This window comes from Podarcis vaucheri (genome assembly GCF_965113315.1).
Source record: "Podarcis vaucheri genome assembly, chromosome: 12".
Lineage (NCBI taxonomy): Eukaryota > Metazoa > Chordata > Lepidosauria > Squamata > Lacertidae > Podarcis > Podarcis vaucheri.
The window spans coordinates 40,684,582-40,703,277 of NC_138750.1; the positions used below are offsets into that span (position 1 = coordinate 40,684,582).

Here is an 18,696-nt window from a genome sequence, read left to right on the forward strand (position 1 = left end):
ACAGGGCACTTTCCTTTGTTCTAATGAATATGTGGCACTAGTATGGAGGCTCGCCATGTGTTGTAGAAAATCCATGTCGCAGGTGATGTTACTTTCCCCTTGCAGAAGACCCACCATATGGATTTCCCTCCCAGCAACTTGCATGTGGGGCTGTAACATGTAAATTGGCTCACAGAGTCAAAAGAAATCTGTGAATTCTATGGCATGGAGAAAAAGTGGTAGAAAAAGAGTAAATGATAGAAAAAAAGCTCACCAGCTAAATTATGCCTGTATTTTCAAAGGCAAAAAAGCTAGAAGAAAGGGTTTGCAAGTCAGGAGTTAGGAGTTTCATTTCAACAGACAAACAAACAAAGCAAAAACAAACTAAGTGCTTTATGCCAGCAAGTCACATGTGTTCAATGTATCCTGTGGCCTCAAAAGAATTCTATTAAAATTATTTCTTCTTCTTCTCCAAGTACTTAACCAAAATCATAGGTCAGTTAGGCGCAATTTTTGTAAATAAAGTAGGGAAGAGATTAAAAGACTTGGCAGAGATTAAATCAATTAACTGAAAATAGGCATTAATATACATACTCAAATATAATTTTGACAGCATACATTATCAGATCTCAGACCTTTCTTTGCAGCAGCCTATTTACACTTTTTATCATTCAGTCATTATACTCTTTACCCAGTCAAAATACAATTGCTTTGTGGGTTCAGCTAGAGTTGCTATTAGCATTTATCCACTATCCACCCTGTTTCTTGCTGCCTTGCATTCAAGGTTGCTGTTGCTGTTTTAAGATCAAAATCTTGAGGTTAGGGGAATTAATGTAACCCCACAACCTATGGCACAGAGTTCTTGATGACAAATGAACCTTCAAAAAAGCAGCCAAAAATTGAGCCACAAAGGTACCAGGAACATTTTTTTGAGGATGGAAACCAATGGAGCTGATGAACTGTAGGGCAGTGCTCAGAACACAGTGACACTTAGATGATCTATTACCAAATTACTTACTTTTTCTTCCTAGAAGGAGTGGAAAGTGTTTTCCCAGCCTTTGTGATGGGAACGGAGACAAAATTAGGCTTTCTGACCTGGAGGTATTATAACAAAGAGGGGGAGTTTTCACCTCTTGAATGGGGTTGAGCTTGACCCTTTCTGACTACTGAATAGCTTCATTCCATCCAATTAATTTTTTTCTAGAGTTTATGTGAACTGTGAAGTCACATTCCTAAGGAATTAGTCTATATACTACACAAACTAGCACCATCCTTTGCTGCCTTAAGAGCAGCAAATCCTTGAAAACTGTGGCAGGGCTGATTTTTCAACCTGCAAATGAAACTTAAGAGAACAGTGACAAATTGAAGTAGCTGACAGGGCACAAAGAGAACTTGTTCTTTTCCATTCCATACTGGCAGCAATGCCACCAAGTATATAATAAGACTTCTGCTTTTTGAACTGTCAGAAACTTTGACCCAAGAGCTTCGGAGTCCTGAGGCTAAGACCTAGCCCAGTGTGCCTTAGCATAATGGGCAATATCATTAGGCCCCAGAGAACATTTCCATTGTAGAAGAGAATTGGTGTGTACACCACCATCTTGTGATTGACAGGGAATCTGAGCCCTCTGGATAGGCCAGAGCTGATATCATAGGAACCTTGCCCAGGGCCTCCTTTTTTCTTGTACTTTAGGTTCCAACTTAAGGCACCACCTCAGGAGACCCTGTAGAATTATATATAACCTATGGCATATCCTGGTCCTGCCAAGAAACTCTCAGGTTTAGATATTTCTTTCCATGATCTATGCAGCTTCTTAGCCTCTTGTCTCTCGTGCAACCCTGTAGTGAAATCAGTTCTTATAAGATCCATATTTCTTCACCCTGGCCTGGAAGGAGGCACAGCTAGAACTGCTCTGGCTATTTTGGCTTCCATGGTCTTAGCTTCTTTTTGACCTATACAAAAGAAAAGCTTAAGGCTTGTGTTTGGGGCACACAATTCGGTATAAGGCACAGGAAAAGAGATACTTCATCTCCTGGAAGTAAGTCACATTGAATTCAATGGGGCATACTTCTGAGTAGAAATTCATAAGATTGTGCTGTTTTCTAAACAAAATTTCATGAGCATTGGCAGAGTAGATTCCCATTAACCTTTTGTCTCATGCGGGGAAACCACCCCACATTTGTCTCTTTGTCTGCCTTGTAACTTTCCTTAGCAGTTTATTTTACATTTACATAGATATCTCCTGATAATTGCTCAATTATTGTGCCTAATTACTGCAAATGTCTTGTCTTCCCTGGAGTCCATGCAATCAGAGCAGTAAACACAGCAACGAAGTACAGAAAGCCGTGTTTCTCCAGGCAGCAGTGACAGGCTGATTATGGTTCAGAAAGTTTGGCTAAGCCAGCCTTTCCCAAACTGCTGCCTTGCTGATGTTTTGGACAAAACATCCACCAGCCCCATCCAGCATGACTATGGTCAGGTTTGATGGGGGTTGGAGTTCAACACATCTAGAGGGCATCAGACTGGGGGAAGGCTGAACTTAAGTGGTTTGACAGAAGCCATAGATAAAATGGATGCACATTTATAAATATGTATGTAAATTTATGAACATATATGTGTCTTATACCTGTCAGGATGAACAAGTGGTGCTGTGGAGAGCCAGTGCAACAACTAACAATGAGTGGGTGAAAACAGAAATACAGATACCAACAGATCTTAAAAAAACCAAGGTAATAGAAAACATTTAAGCATCCCCACTTTGAAAGTTGATCCCAGTGAATTAGAGTTGCTGCTGAATATATGGAGAATTCCATGTTCTAGGATTTTTCTTCTATGAACTAATGCATGCTTGCAGCTGGAAGAATGTATTTCATGTAAGAGAACAGGAAGCATCCTGCAGGCAAAGGTCTTTGGTCCACAACTTCCTTTTCAAGCATCTCAAGCAGTGGTGCAGCTAGGGCATCAAAGTCCAGAGCCTCCCAGCCCAAGGGAGCCCCAAATGAGTACAAAGAGAGTGTCTGATTGTGGAAGAAACAGCCAAGAGACCCCCACATCAGCACTCAGGCTGGCATGGACATGCACTGGTCTCCCTGCCATCTTATCTTCTTCTTTTTAGAAACAAACAAACAGATTCCCCTGTTTTATAGCTGGGGTGGCTGTACATGGACAGGTAACCATTATTTTCAATAAATGTTAATTATAAGTACTATAATTTATTATAATAATACATTTAATTGGGACTTGGGTGGCACTGTGGGTTAAACCACAGAGCCTAGGACTTGCCGATCAGAAGGTTGGCGGTTCGAATCCCTGTGACGGGGTGAGCTTCCGTTGCTCGGTCCCTGCCCCTGCCAACCTAGCAGTTTGAAAGCACGTCAAAGTACAAGTAGATAAATAGGTACCGCTCCGGCGGGAAGGTAAACGGCATTTCCGTGCGCTGCTCTGGTTCGCCAGAAGCAGCTTAGTCATGCTGGCCACATGACCTGGAAGCTGTACGCCGGCTTCCTCGGCCAATAAAGCGAGATGAGCGCCACAACCCCAGAGTCGGCCACGAATGGACCTAATGGTCAGGTGTCCCTTTACATTTTTACATCTAATTAATTAATTAATTAATTAATAATTGTTTACCTGCCAAGATATTATCCTTTTATACAGCAAAACAGTGCTTATTCCCAAGTCAATATGTTTAGCATCAGGGCAGCAGAAGCAAACCCCATTTCCGCCCTGTAGTCCTGCTGATACTATGATGTAAGCAAGTTCAAACTAAGAAACTAAATATGCTCAGTGTATTTCTAAAAAATAAAATAAAATAAGGGATGGTAAACTTCTTGGTTTTTTGCATATCAGGAATCTAGAAGCAGTTGTTAAGCATTCAATGGCAGGAGGGGGGGAGAAGAAAAACGTTGATGGTGTGTGCCGCACAACTGCAGTAATACACAAGTCTGTCCAGAGGGGGGCCCATTGCAACCACTAAGTCCACATTCTGAAATGATCTGCCTGTACCACTGACTCTCGAGTTTCCACCAAGTATTTGATGACTAGTCTGCAGGTTTCAGGGAAGAGGCAGGGAGCAGAACATGCATAGGACCTGACAATCCAGTCCATATCACTGGCCACACCTCACAGAGAAGCCTGAGACAAATTCTGCCCATCGGGCGCTGAGGAGCTTCTTAACATGCCAGGAGCAAACCTGCTGCCCTGCAAGAAAATAACTTTGTGTTGCAGTAAGCCTGTTACCATATCTAACTTAAAACTCTTCAGCCTTGTGTACTTCTTAAATATGTTTTATTCCATCTTTTCTCCAATGAGCTCTGGTGTATATGACATAGATGATTATCTCCCTTTATTTCCTCTCGGCACCCCATGAGGCAGGTTTGGCCAAGAGATAGTGACTGGCGCCAAAACCACTCAGTGAATTTCATGCTCAGTGGGGATTTGAATCCTGTTCTCTCTATCCTGCTTTAACCCTCTAACCACCATGCTGGTCTGGCTCTCCCTCCCAAAGCCTACCAAGTATAGAAATCATCTGGAGTGTAACAAGAAGTGGACCTGCCAGCCGCAGCTCCAGTTTATTTCACCTTTAAATTCAGCCAGCCAGTTGCTGCTAGGTGAGTGAGCCAGTGCTGTTGCAGGATTAAGCTTTCCATTAAAAGGGCAGAATGGAATTTCAGAAACTATGGGCACACCTGGCACTTTAAAACATGCTGCAGGAAAATTACCTCCTGGCAATTTCCTGCCTCAAATCAATTTCCAGCATAACAAAAACGGATTACTTTGTTTGTAATTCCTCACTTCCTTCCAACTTATTTTTAATAGTACTTTTTACTGAGTATATTGTACAGTACAATGTTCCTTCCTACTTTTCATCCAGTTGTGAAATTCATGCCTTATTTGAATCCTAAAAGGAGAATTATTTACAAACAATATGGTTTTTTGCGCATATATATATATATATTCTGAAATTGATTGAGCATTAACTGAACTGCTTAGGAGATAGACTAGTCTGTACATTGTGGATCTAGAGCAGAGAATAAAAGCAATGAAATATCTGACCTTGTCAAATACCATCCTTGATTCCTTTTTCTTTTCTTTTCTTTTTTAAAGTGTTTTCCTCCTCTCTCCCCATAAGAGTTGCCAGACTGCAACTCAGAGACTCTATCAGCTACTTTAAATATTCTAAGGTAGCAGGAGAATGTACAACTTTGGTTTGCAGTATCATTTCCCTATTGATCTCTCAATGTAGGGACAGAGGAGAAATTTGATTCAGTACACATTAAAAGCCAAATCTATCAAATTCACAGTTTTTTAAACAATATGCAAATAGAAACACATCTATCCTTCAAAATTTGCACTTTTACCACAATCTGTGGTAATACAGATTGCCAACCAAGCAGCAATTTTTTTTAAAAATGCATAAATTAGGGAAAGTGTGCATACAAATGAAGGTGTTGGTGAAAATAACATCCAAAAATGCATTATATATGGGGAAATTGCTTGCAGAAATGTGTATATTAGTACTACATATAAAATGTGTTTATTAGGAGAAATTCACACTAAAATGCAAGTGGATTTTCATGAGGATTTTGCTTGTAATCACAAATCGTTGCAATATGTGAAAAACCAACTATAAGGTTGGAAAAATGAGAAACAGAGAGAACTGAAATGGACAGATCCTTCTACTCCTAATCTGTTGTTCATGCCCAGCCGATCTTCTGTGGGTTGAACCAAAGCCTTGCAAGTGATGAGGGATGTCAAAGCTGACTGGTGAAGGCATGCCAGTACGCATCAGGGCTGACTTCATTGTACTGGGAAGTGCAATGGGGCAGTCCTCAAAACCAACAATTTCAGTTGTGAGCCATTAAAAATAAAATCAGGAAGCAGCATTGGCTGAAAAGGGCAACCAACAATGCTTACCTACAGTGGTACCTCTGGTTAAGAACTTAATTCATTCCGGAGATCCGTTCTTAACCTGAAACTGTTCTTAACCTGAGGTACCACTTTAGCTAATGGGGCCTCCCGCTGCCACCGCACGATTTCTGTTCTCATCCTGAAGTAAAGTTCTTAACCTGAGGTACTAATTCCGGGTTAGCAGAGTCTGTAGCTTGAAGTGTTTGTAACCCAAAGCATCTGTAACCCAAGGTACCAATGTATTTAGATAGTACTTGAGCTGGGATCTGCTCTGCAATTCACCTCAGTGTACTGTGACTTACTCTGGCCCTGTTGACACAATTATAACTAAGATTTAGGAAGGTAAAGTACCTTATTTCACGTCTGTAGGGGTTAAAGGCCTATAGGAAGGCTCTGACTGAATTGTAGCGGGGAAGCAAAATGGATTATATACTGATCTCTTGTGAGCTTTCCAAAGAAGGAGATTTGTAAAGATAGGAAATCTGAGTACTTACCTCTCCATCCCTGCTAATGGCTTTGGTGTGTGTTAACTTGTCCTTTCTTTTTGCACCAGCTGTCATTCAGTTTGCTGTAATATTGAATATATTTCAACAGTTCATCATTTTAAAGGGCTCTTGAATTGATCCGCTTGTGTATATTACACAAGTGGAAATTATGTTAGAAAATGGAGTTACATGAGCCTGTTTGGCCTTTACGAAAGTGCAACCAAATCAATATATGCGTGTTTACCTGGAAGTTAGTCCCAGTGACTTCATGTGGATTTGTTCCTCATAAGCAGCCAACAATCTTAACAACTTTTAACTGAGCATTGATTGGAGCCCCTATGTGCATTATACACATGAATGGGCATCATCTGCAGAAAGGTGCTTCAGGGCTTCCTCTGGCCCTGAGCTCATTCAGCTTCTTCTGGCTCAGTATCTGACATCCGGGCAATAGGCAAGCATATCCGCAGGGAAAACCCTATATGGATAGACCTTTAGGTGTTAGGCTTTCAATGAGAACTAGAATTTTCCAGGATTGGGATTCCAGCTCATGTGGAAGGCACACAAATATTCATGCCTAATACATATACATTAGACATGTGGCAAGGGGAAGCCAACAGACCACAGGAGCAGTCATTCAGCCCCATAGCTCCTTCATGTAATTCTTGCATGAAGGCAGCTTAGATTTCACATTGAAAAAAATTATACCCAATCCAGTTGGTTAACTGAAGCACAGGCTTGTTTCATACAGTATGCAAGCTATGGCATATACCACACATGTCCCATATAATGTACATACACTTTTAGCATTATTATGTAATGTTAGCACACTATCCTTTAATGGCTTGTGTGTGGATGTGCTGCTAGCATGCTCATGTTGCACAAAATTGGGCCTGTGCATAGAAAGTGCATTAAATGTGGTACATAAGTAATGACTTTATCTGTGGCTCATGTCCTACATTAATCAGGACAAATGTTAAAAGAGGTTGCATGAAACACTGAGCAAATACATTAACCATGTTAACACCTCAGTTTCCATTTGTTCCTCTTTCCATTGAAATAATTTGGTAAATATAAAATAATAACCATTCTTGCAGCTTCTTTTAGAAGGAACAGTCGAAAGCAACATGAGCACCATCTGCCTGCATCACTTTCATTTTGTGGGAAACACAACATCAGACTTGCCAGAGGTTTGTTCTTCTGAACGATTTGCTTGTGCCAGTGGCCAATGGATTGACAGTAGTTTGGCCTGTGATTACCAGCTGGACTGTTTGGATGGAAGTGATGAAGATCCAGCAGCTTGTGGTAAGTTAAATCACCTGTTCCAAAGATGGTACAGTGCCAAAAGGACGAGTGAAAGCATTTACGCTATAGAAAGGAATATTAGAAACAAACGATAATTTAGCAATAACCAGAGTTTCCCTGAGTTTGAATGTAACAGGAAACTCTGGTCATACTTTAGTGTTACATCTGAATAAGGCCAATGCATATTCAAGCCTAAACTAGTAAATTGAATGCAAGAACATTTCAGTGCTTTAGAACCACTGTTGGGCTAATCCCTTACTATACAGATAGCCTGATTGCAATTATAACTGCTTTTCAGGTGTCATTCCTGGTTGTTTTTATATTGAAAAAAGTATGGTTTTACAGCACTCATAAGGGCTTTTCTGTGTATATGTGCCAACTGAGTTATTAATTAGGAAACTTATCCCCTACTTTTAATCTTCAGTTTAAGATCTTCATATTGAATAAAGACTTTTGTGTTAAATTTATTGCTGCAGTTGGCAATAGATCTCTTAAAGTCTTCACATAGTTTCCGTTTTAAATAAACTTTTTGGATTTGAATGTGAAACCCCAATGGTTGCTTTATTAAGACAGATTAATTTAGATAATAATGCAGTGACATTTTTGTATCAGTTTCCCACCCACCCCCTTGACTCTATTTGTGTTTGTTTTTTCAATAGCAAATTACACCCTCTGTGACTTTGAGTCTGACCTTTGTGAATGGAAGACACTGAACACAAAGGATGTACAGTGGAAGATAATGAAAGCACAAACTTCTGGGGATTCCCTCCTTCCTGGAACAGATCATACAACTAGCAGCAATAAGGGTGAGATGCTACAGCATTTTTCTGAGCTTTCAAACACATTGTATGTATACCGGTATATGTATTAACTTTCAAATATGCAGTCTTGGGGACCAAATTACTTTGTATTTCCAGTGCCTTAAACATAAACAGTATGCTTTTAAATGCATATATTGGTAAAAAATGCACATTTAAATATGCAGTTTGAGAGGATGTTTTAAAAATTCAGATTAATACAGGAATCAAACAGGACAGAATTATAGGTAAAAACCTGTGAAAGTAATGTGAACCAGAAATAAGACACATTCACTCGTCCCTACTGTTGCTGTCACTGACTGATTTGCCATCAGGCACTGCCCAATGTGCAAATTATTACCAGCTCTAAGGTTAGTTCTTCTTTCACTGGGTAAAGACAGACAGCTATTTGGGTCATGTAGAATGATAGCAGTCAATCCTAAATGCTCCTGAATCAATGAGATTTAGGTCCACCTAATCACAGAACCATAGCACTGGAAAGGACTCTGGCATTCCATATTATTGGTCATTTTGGTATACCATTAATAGGTAACATGTAGATTTCTGTGGAAGCTTGCCAGCTGTTTTTTTTTGTTTGTTTTTTTAGTAGAACAGTACCATTGTCATCTAAAATGCTCCGTTCTAAAAACTCTCAAAGATGTTATCTCCTACATAGTGCATATCTGTAGTCGCTCAAATCCACAGGCTGATAGTTTGACAGTCCTGATTAGATCTTTAATTAAGCTTCCCTCCTCCCACTAGCACAAATAACAATGTCAAGCCTGTGGACTTCTTGAGAAAAAATCCAGCTCATGCTTTGGGCTTCCATGATCTATAAGACTGCTAACATGCTTTAAAAGTACTAGCCTGTGCTGGCAGGTTGATGAGAGAAACTGAATAACATACATAATAGATGATTCAATGTGGTTGAGAACAGATAATGTCCAAGTTGAGATGATTATATCTCAATATAATAATCTGAGATATGAATAAGCTTTTTGCCCATGCATGCAGCCTCTTCACTCCTTCCTTTGCAGCATGCACAATCAAACCAGGAAGCCCCTAATTAATCATAGTTCTTTGTTTAATTTGAACCAGGAGCTTCTAGAGCCACAATATCCAACCAACTTTAAACCATGGTTTAATCTTCTGGCTTGTTCTGAAGCTGATAACTAGTTACCTGGTTGGAATGAAATGGGAAACTACAATTAGTTAGAGCAGGATGGTTCTTCCCTAAGCCGGGTAAACGAAACGCTGGTCTTTGGGAAGGAGGAAGGAGGTGTGCAGGGCTCTCACAGGGTCCTAGAATTCCTTCCCAAAGCCTAGTTAGCGCTTTTCCAGCTTTGGGAAGGAGGTGGGTGTGCTCAGGCACCCTGTCAGAGCCTCATGCCTCCTTACCAAAGCCTGACGCCTCATCTTTTATAAATAAATGAATGATCATTTTTCATGACATGCTTTCCTTTTTATCACAGAGCATTTAGTGTGTGTGACACACATACAAATGGCATGCATGTATAATTAGCTGCACATACAGTTAATTCAATGTATATGGGTAATTCAGTGCATTGCTGCTGGCGTCCGTCTGTCTCAGGAGACAATGGAGGGTAGATAAAATGGAGGAGTGTGCCATTGGGGCTGAAGTCAAACTCTTGGAAGGTTGCAGTGCTTACTGTGGTTGCAAAGACTGATACAGGAGATACATGTTTTGTTGCAGGTGGAGCAGATGAAGGCATCCAGTTGCGCTGCTGCAGATGGAAACGCCTTGGTGCATACATGGCATACAAATCCTTTATCCCTGCAAATTATCATGTGGTGCTTCAATAAGGAAGAAAAGCAGAACACGGGTGCCCATTTTTGGGCAACGGTTCCACACGATTTCAATAACTTTAAATTATTCTTTTTAAAGACATTTTTCTATTAATGGCATGCATTAAATCTCTCAAACACATTCAAGACCAAGTAGGACTGGTCTCATGTAGCTTTAAATTTGCAGTTCTCTTCCAAGTGAAATAATTAAACCAAAATAATGTGCTATGGTCTAGTCAATTTCAGCGCCACATGGGACCAAGAGAAACAGTTGTAAATGAGGGGGAAAGGCATTTTCATTACAATGAGTTTCATCTCTTCCTCCTGATAACTTTCAAAGTTAGCAAGCTATTGTTGCTTGTTCAGGACTAGAGCTTCATTAGCGGTATATATGCACTAGTTGTAATGCAGAATTTGCTTTGTTTGCTCAATTTAATTGATCGTCTGTGCACTACATTAATTCCAAACATAGTTTGCAACACTGTATAGGGCAATGGAAACATACTTTTGTCTTCCCAGATGAGACCTTATGTACTCTGCTCTGAAAACAAGCCTTGTGCTAATAGTGGGAGATGGGTGAAAAGGGAGCAGAGGCCCCTTCAGCATCAATCAGCGTTTGAGCAATAAACGCCAGAGTGATCTCTTTGAGTAGTGCCAGTGGAAGAAGAGTACTTCGGGCAAAGCAATTAATCACTCCATGACTCAGCATGTAATGTCTCTTTCGTTGGTTTAAAATCTAAGGGCCAAACTAGATGAGATATCAGGGGATCCATGATTAGCTCTCATGCCTTTTATTTAAAGTTAAAAAGCAGCCATGCAGGATGGTGGTGGAGGGGATGGATAAAAGTCTGATAGGAACAGTGGTACTGGAAAGGATGAGAGGATTAATAGTCTAAGAGTCAGCTTCTGAAGTTTGCTGAGAATTTACAAAACTTACTATGACTGGGTACAAATATAATAATAAACAAGAAGAACTTAAGAACCTAAGAAGAACCCTGCTGCATCAGACCAAAGGCCCATCTAGTTCAACATTCTGCTCTTACAGTGGTCAACTAGATGTCTATGGGAAAACTGCAAGCAGAAACTGAATGCAGTGTTCTGTTGTTTCATACATGAGCCTTGAGTTTGTGTGCTGTCCCTCCTCACTCCTGGTGTGGCCGTGAGGAAGAGATCTGAAATTTCAGCTTCCAATTTACTCTAACCACAGTTAGCATTGTTTTTACCTCTAAACTGTGGCTAATCATAATTACGATTTATTAAAACAAGGAAGCTTCATAAATAGTTTGAAGTTGGCCTGTTTCAGTAAACTATAGTTAAGATCAGAAACAGGGGGGAGGGGGGATTCAATTCAGTTGGCACTTTGTGAAATGTTATCTGAAGCAAAAAAGGGTTCTCCTGTTAAATTTGCACTTCCAATTTTCCACTTGCAGTTCTCTAGCCAAGCGATGTAAATAAAAATATGTATATTAAAGTGTGTGTAAAAAAGCACAGAATGGTGAAAATGATATACGTAAAAGCATTATACTGGGGGAAATTGCTTTGCGTGTGTGTGCATTAGGCAAAATTCTATACAAAAGTGCACGTATTTGCAGAAATTCACACAGATTTTCACAGGTTCTTAAAGCAAAATGCAAACTGATGTGGCAGTTTCGCCAATACCTAGATAAGAGTAACCAGTTTGTCCGCATTCAGACGTAATACTTAACTGTTGTTCATTAAAAATGGAAGCAAAAACTTCTGATCTTCCATGCCAGAGGAGAGGGGAGGATGAAGTGCACGAGCCAGAGGCTAGAGAACTGCAAGTGGAAAACCTAGGCTTGCATGCACAGGACATAATTTATTTTTAGGTCTGAATAAGACCTTATCAACAAGGCTTGAAGAAGAATGTCCCCAAGAAGTGCATTAAAGGCATGCTCATGTCATTTATGTTTTCAGGCAATGAATGTTCCTAACAACCTCCCTATTTTATATTTCAGGAACCTTTATTTATGTGACTGGCTCACCGGAGGCAAACACTAAGCCTATAATTTCTCACCTCAGCAGCCCAGTCTTTACAAAACTCCCCAGCGATGCTCTGTATTGCCAGGTAACTTTGTGATATTTCCTTGCCGCCCTTTGCATAAGCAGTTTTTGTCTTCCTGTTTAGCCAACTGAATTAGACCATATGTTGCTTTTAGCCCAGGGTTGGGAAACATGCAGCCCCCTCCAGATGATGATAGATTACAAGTCCCTTTATCCCCAGCCTGCATGATCAGTGGTTGGGGACAGGAACTTATACACCAACAACACCTGGAGGGCCAAGCCCAGTCCTAGCTCAATCCACCCCAATAGCAGCCTGCAAGATGCCCTTGGGCAGGGTCAACACCAGATTTCAGGGGGTCTTTGGCATGGTATAACAAATGCCCTCACCCCACTGTCAATGTCCCTGCCAGTGCCCCTGCTGACACTGGAACTCACCCACTGGAGAGCCCCTTGTGTTCCCCATCTTCCTCTTTGCAGCAGTAGCAGCATTGCTACTGGCCCCTTCCCCATATTTCCCCCCACTGCAAGAGGCACTGGCAGCTTCTCTGCCAGCTCTTGACTCTGCGAAAAGGCCAAAGAAAGGTTCTTCTTCTGTGCTGCAACCTCAAAGTTTCTAAGTGTTTGACAATAACAAATTAAAAGCCCAGTCGGTTTTGGGGGGAGACTGGAGGATGCTTGCAGGTCAGTTACATTAGATTTGTGATTAAAGGGTACGTGGAAAGATACTGTTCATTCATAGTTGATTGTTCTGTGATCCATTGAAGGGGTTCATAATTTCATTTTAAAAATCCTTCCAACAGATGAGATTTTGGTATCAGTTGTCCCACGATTCCCAGCTGAGTGTCTTTCTTCGAACTCCTGTTGATGGGGATTTGCAAAGCTTACATAACTCAAAGCCTTTCAAGAGGACAATGCAGTGGACAAAAGCAAATGTCCTTTTAAGAAATATCACTGGTGATGAAATTGTAGGACCTTTTCAGGTAAGCCCCTTACCTGCACCACGGTACAAGTGTACGCAAGTGGTTATTTGCTGCTGGTATTCCTCATTGCAAAATAACTTTAAAACTTTAACAATAACAATGTAGTTGGCTGGATCCAGATTAAGCCGGTTGTCCTAGTTCCTATGGAGATAATTTGAAATTAAAACTAATTTGTTCCATTGATTCAAGTGGGACTTAAATTCAACTAACTTGGTATGGATCCAACCCAATAAATTACTTCAGCTGAAAGGAAAAATAAAGGAGAATGCTCCTAGATAGTATGGTATAGTATGTATCTAAGATTGGTTTAGAAACAATTTCAGAAAATTCAGAATTTCACATTTCTAGAGATCATGTTTATTCTAGTAGATAGTTGTAAGTAGCATTTAGAGAAGGGCTTGCCAGTTTCTCAGGAGCCATTATGATTTCTATACACACATCCAGAAGCTAAATCCCTTCACAGCTAATCAGACTCTGTAGGAAAGTAGGAGGAAGAGCTTTCCAATGATGTTGATATTCAGTTATATAAAATTTAAAAAGATGATGTAGAATATATTTTCTTACAAGGTTTGAAAAATATTTTATTTTTGGTATGAGTGAGACTTTCCACATACTTTGACTGAAATTTGGTAGGGGTGCCAGGCTAGATAAAATTGTTTTAGGAGTCAGATCAGGTTCATAGCTGGAGTAGGATCCTTCTGATGTTGCTGAACTACACCCCCAATCATCCTTAGCCATACTTGTTGTCAGTAATGGGACCTGGAGTCCAACAGGAGGACCATGGGTTCTCCATCATAGTCTATGTGAAACTGATCCTTTCAGGCTCATTAATCATGCACAGCCTTTTTAGTAACTTCATTTATGGTGTTCCACTTACAGTATTGTCACCATTTTTTTGGTCCCTGCAATATACCCGTACCTGGCAAATATGATGTTATGTCTAAACTAACAACATAAGTAGGAATAGGCAAGCTCCCAACATCTCAGCTCAGGCTGGGCTGAATTGGACTTTAAAAAATAATAATCTTGAGAATGCCTGGTGAATTCTGGATGCTTTCTTTCCTTGTTGGCCTCCTCTGCAGCGTATCTTCCCTACCTTCAGTTTTCCTCTGTCATCTTGCACCTTCCTCCCTTTCCCTAACAGTGTGCAAAGGTGGGCATAAATGGCAGCTCTGTTGCTTAGGTTACCAGAGCCTTACCAATAGGAAGTTGTTGAAGCCAAGATTTATTGAATTGTACTTGGCTATGACTTCTGACTCAAAGGCTTTCCCCACTCAGCCACTCCTTAGCTGCATTCCTTTGTGTAGGTTAGTTTTTTCCTAGTCTGAGGAGCAGAGAGTTGAGCAGCATAGGAGAGCAGGCGACAATGCAGGCCTTCCCACTCCTATCTTATACCCTGTTGACAGTGCCCTAAGTTGCCATACATGTGTGTTAATAACTTGGCAGCTTCCCCACCAGTGACAATTATGGTATTGTCACTGATGGGCAATGTTTCTCTAGCCAAGTTCTTAAAATGACATATGAATTCCTCAGAACACGTCACTGTCGTTCCTCCCTTCCACCCCAACTCTCTGTGATTCTAATGTGGAGTCTGCTGTTGAGCTAATGTACCATAAAAAGCACCCTTACTGCACAAGCCCACTTCGCTTCATCTTGGACACCATAAATATTTATAGCGCAAGAGAGGCTTCTGTTTTAAGCATTGTGCTTCAGTCATATTTCACTTCTATGAGGCCCTTAAGCAAACAGCTATTTCTCAACAGGGCAACGCATAGCCCTCCAGTGACCCCCGCAATAAAATGTGGCTCTATTTGTTAGCTGTCAGCCATTATGTGTTTACACAAAATATCACAATAGATATTATTTCTCATTGTGAAAATGCCTTGTTGGCTTCGGTGGGGATGGCAAAAATGAATTAATGGGAGAATCAAACTGAATTGCAAACAATGACTTCTGCTCATCTAGAAAGCCGTGTAACTCAGGCAGCCTATTCTAATCTCCCGCTAACATGGTTGCTGAGGCCCTGTTGTATGAATTGGGTATTGGATGTTATGACTTTTTATGGTCCCTTCCTTAGCCCTTGAGATGTTTGGATGGTGGATGTTTGTGCGTTGTGAAATTGACCCCCTTTCCACTTGGATTATGCACTTCTTTACCCTATTTTTCAGTTGCCTTTCTTTTCCTCTTGAGTTTTTACAGTTCAGAGGTGTGGAAGTAGAGAGTAATGCAAACCTTAGACGTGTTTCTCTCTGTGTGACCTGCATTCCCTTGTTGAGGATGATATATGACTAGCACAGTTATGATGGGCTTCTAAACTAGTCTGATCCATATTCCCCAATCTCCTAAGCCATGATATTTGTGTATATTGTATGTGCATGATATTCTTTCAAGCAGTGCTCTTGATCTTGGAATACTGAATAGAATTCTGACTGGCTTAATGCCAGTGTTTTCAAACTGGGCACAGGGTCACTCCTACATTTATCTCAGGATGAGTACTTCAGTTGTTGGTCCAAACTTATTGCCCCAAAAGATGCTTCAATTGGTTTGTCCTCAGACCTTCTCTTACATAATGGGGTATTACACTGCTCTTAATTCAGTAAAACAAAGATTGTGGGATATTGCCTTCTGTGATTTGCATACTCATCCTGCTCACCGAATGCCATGAGTATACAGTATGTCGGGTTGTTTTTCACAGCTGAATATTTAAAGAATTTAACAGTTGTCAATTATCGTAGACTTTTTACTATGTCCAGATTTAATGTGTTCCCCTCGGAAATGCTCCGAGGTAAATTTACCGCTGTTCCTTACTTTGCAAGATTTTCTCCCTGTAGTAATCAGGAAGTAGAATGCACGAAGCACATTCTCCTGTCCTGAAGACTATAAGCAAGACCCGACAACATATGAGTAACCCACTATTGGCAAATCTACAGGGAAATTCTATGCCATTTCTATTCCAAATTCCTACTGGATGATAGGATTCCTAGTGTGACTTTGGCTGTTGCCAAGCTTCTGTCTGAGGTGGCCAAGATCAGAGATCAATTTGTATTAGATAAAAGTCTGAAAAGTCTTATGATCTGCCCAAGCAGTTTGTGTGCTTTTAATGTATTTTATATGCTATGAATGTATATTGTATGCATTGAACTCTGTTGGGTGTTTGGACTGCAATAAAGAATTGATTGATTGATGAATGAGGCTTATGTTTTGACTTTGGAGTGAGATAATATTTTTTAGATTACATACCGTAGTTCAATACTAAATGTAATTATTAACGAGACTTGAGGAATTGACATATCTATGGTATTGTTTGCTAAAATAGTTGCATATTTTGAAAAAATCCCAGGCTGTTTGCAAATGGAATTTAACTTCAAGTGTATTTAATTTTTAAACACAGAGCATACGTGTATAAGTAGTATTTAATAAGGTTATTTTAATTGCAGATAATTCTGCAAGCCACTGTTCAGTCAACAAAAGCCTTTGTTGCTGTTGATGACATCAGTATAACAAAGGCCTGTAGGACTAATTATAAATCATTTTCAAGTACTGAACAAAAAGGTAAGTACAGAGCAGCATTTTCAAATTGGTTTGCTGACCTATTTAATTGTTCTCCCTTTGTTTATGCTTCCACAAAAATATATTCCTTAGGCATGGTATAGTTACAGCGTCATTCTATACATTTCTACGCAGAAGTAAGTTCCATGGAGTGAAGTTCAATGGCACTTACTCCCAGTTGAGTTGATAAAGGGCTGCCGTCTTAGCTGGAATCAGCAGGCTTATTACAAGTTTATGAGGTTTTGTGATTTGGTTTTTGTTTGGTTCCCTATGATTGATTCTTGTGTGCGTTCTGGGGTGGAATCTAGACACATAAAAAACGCTATGAAAATGTTTTGTTTTTTTAAGTTTTAAAATATATATTGAATTTGTTCACAATCACCATCTAGTGTCACATTTGTATAATGTGCTTAAAACACAGCTATGTAGCTGATTCCCAAGTATAGGTTTTTGTATCAGTACCTATGTTTTGAGGATGTCTTAGACTCATGCATGTCAGAGTTTACATCTATTCAATGGCCAATGACAGATACTCAAGTGTAGTGGTTGGGAGTTACTCGTGCGTAATCCTGCTCCGTTTGAGCATCGGATTGCCTGGTTAAACCCTCCGGACTACGCAGCCCATATTAGCGTGGCTGCCCTTAGTCACTTGTAGAATCTGTCTGTGGGTGTTTCTTAAAGCGTTGCCAACATAAGAGTTGTTTGACGCCCAATTGTTTCCGCCTCTCACTGCGCGGGAGTCTCCTGCGCAGGGTGGGCGTGGGCAGCGGGGTGCTTGGGCTCTCCTCGCTAACTTCCAACGAAGAGTCCTAGAGCCCCCGCACCTCCCTGTCCCGTTGCTCTCCTGGATCCCTGGTGTTACACTCATTCTTTTCCCCTTCCTCTCGGCTGAGTCTCCCTCTAGCGCTTGGACCTTCCCCTGCAGAATCAGAGACCCTCTCCTTTTCCCGTGCCTCTGATGGCAGTTCCCTGACATCCAGTATACCCTAAGAAGGGTGGGGCAAGCTTTGCTTGCCTTCATGCTGCCTTACATGCATGCCCAGTTGGTGCATATGCACATACAGTTCTGTACATAAAGACTCAAATCACATATTTAATCTCTAGACTGTATATTGGACATCTTGGACATCACACTTTGAGCCTGTGTGCATGGGTTTGTACATGAGTATTCCCCAATTAGACATAAGGGCCCTGTGTGAATAGCTAGCAGTATTCAAAACAGTGAAGGAATATCGAGTAGGGAGTCTCTCAGTTCTCACCTCACGCAGCAGAATAATTTACAGAAGTCTTATCAGATGTAGTCCAATGCAGGACTCACATTATTATGTGATTCAGTATGTGCAGAATTTGGCATGTGGTACAGAATCTTCTGACTGTCATGGAACCTGCAGAATCTAAACTATGGATTTGTAAAGCCATTGACCATCGATGGCCCACAAGATCAGGACAATTTTGCAAGCCTTTCTCCTGATCATACAGCAACAAACATTGAATTAAAACCCCACTACTTCTGCAGACTGAAGAATATATTGAATACATTAGTTGAAGGGAAAGAAGAAGTGTTGCTAAGGCAGGAAAGGATTGGGGGTTATAGCCAACAAAAGTTTACTCACTGGGTGAAATTCAACTATGTTTTATTCAGTGTAAACCTACAGGAATTAATGTGATTAAGAAAGTCATGCCCACTTATTTCAGTGGATCTACTCTGAGTAGGATTAACATCTAGTCTAGTACTGTTTTCTCTGACTGAGAGCTGATCTCCAGGGTCTCAAGCAGAGAACTTTTCTATCTCCTGCTACCTGACCCATTTATCTGGAAATACTAGGAATTCAGTCTTGGAACTTTTTGCATACAAAGCATGTGCTCTACCC

The 18,696-nt window shown here is 40.5% G+C and overlaps 1 protein-coding gene across 1 annotated transcript in view; it reads left to right on the plus strand.

Moving 5' to 3' along the window:
- MALRD1 (MAM and LDL receptor class A domain containing 1) overlaps positions 1–18,696 on the plus strand; it is a 226,126-nt gene that overhangs the window by 31,778 nt on the left and 175,652 nt on the right. The window contains exons 9-14 of the mRNA XM_082193611.1: positions 2,611–2,706; positions 7,464–7,671; positions 8,331–8,477; positions 12,251–12,360; positions 13,097–13,276; positions 16,714–16,828. Coding sequence (XP_082049737.1) covers positions 2,611–2,706; positions 7,464–7,671; positions 8,331–8,477; positions 12,251–12,360; positions 13,097–13,276; positions 16,714–16,828 — 856 coding nt within the window. The remainder of the gene's footprint in view (positions 1–2,610; positions 2,707–7,463; positions 7,672–8,330; positions 8,478–12,250; positions 12,361–13,096; positions 13,277–16,713; positions 16,829–18,696) is intronic.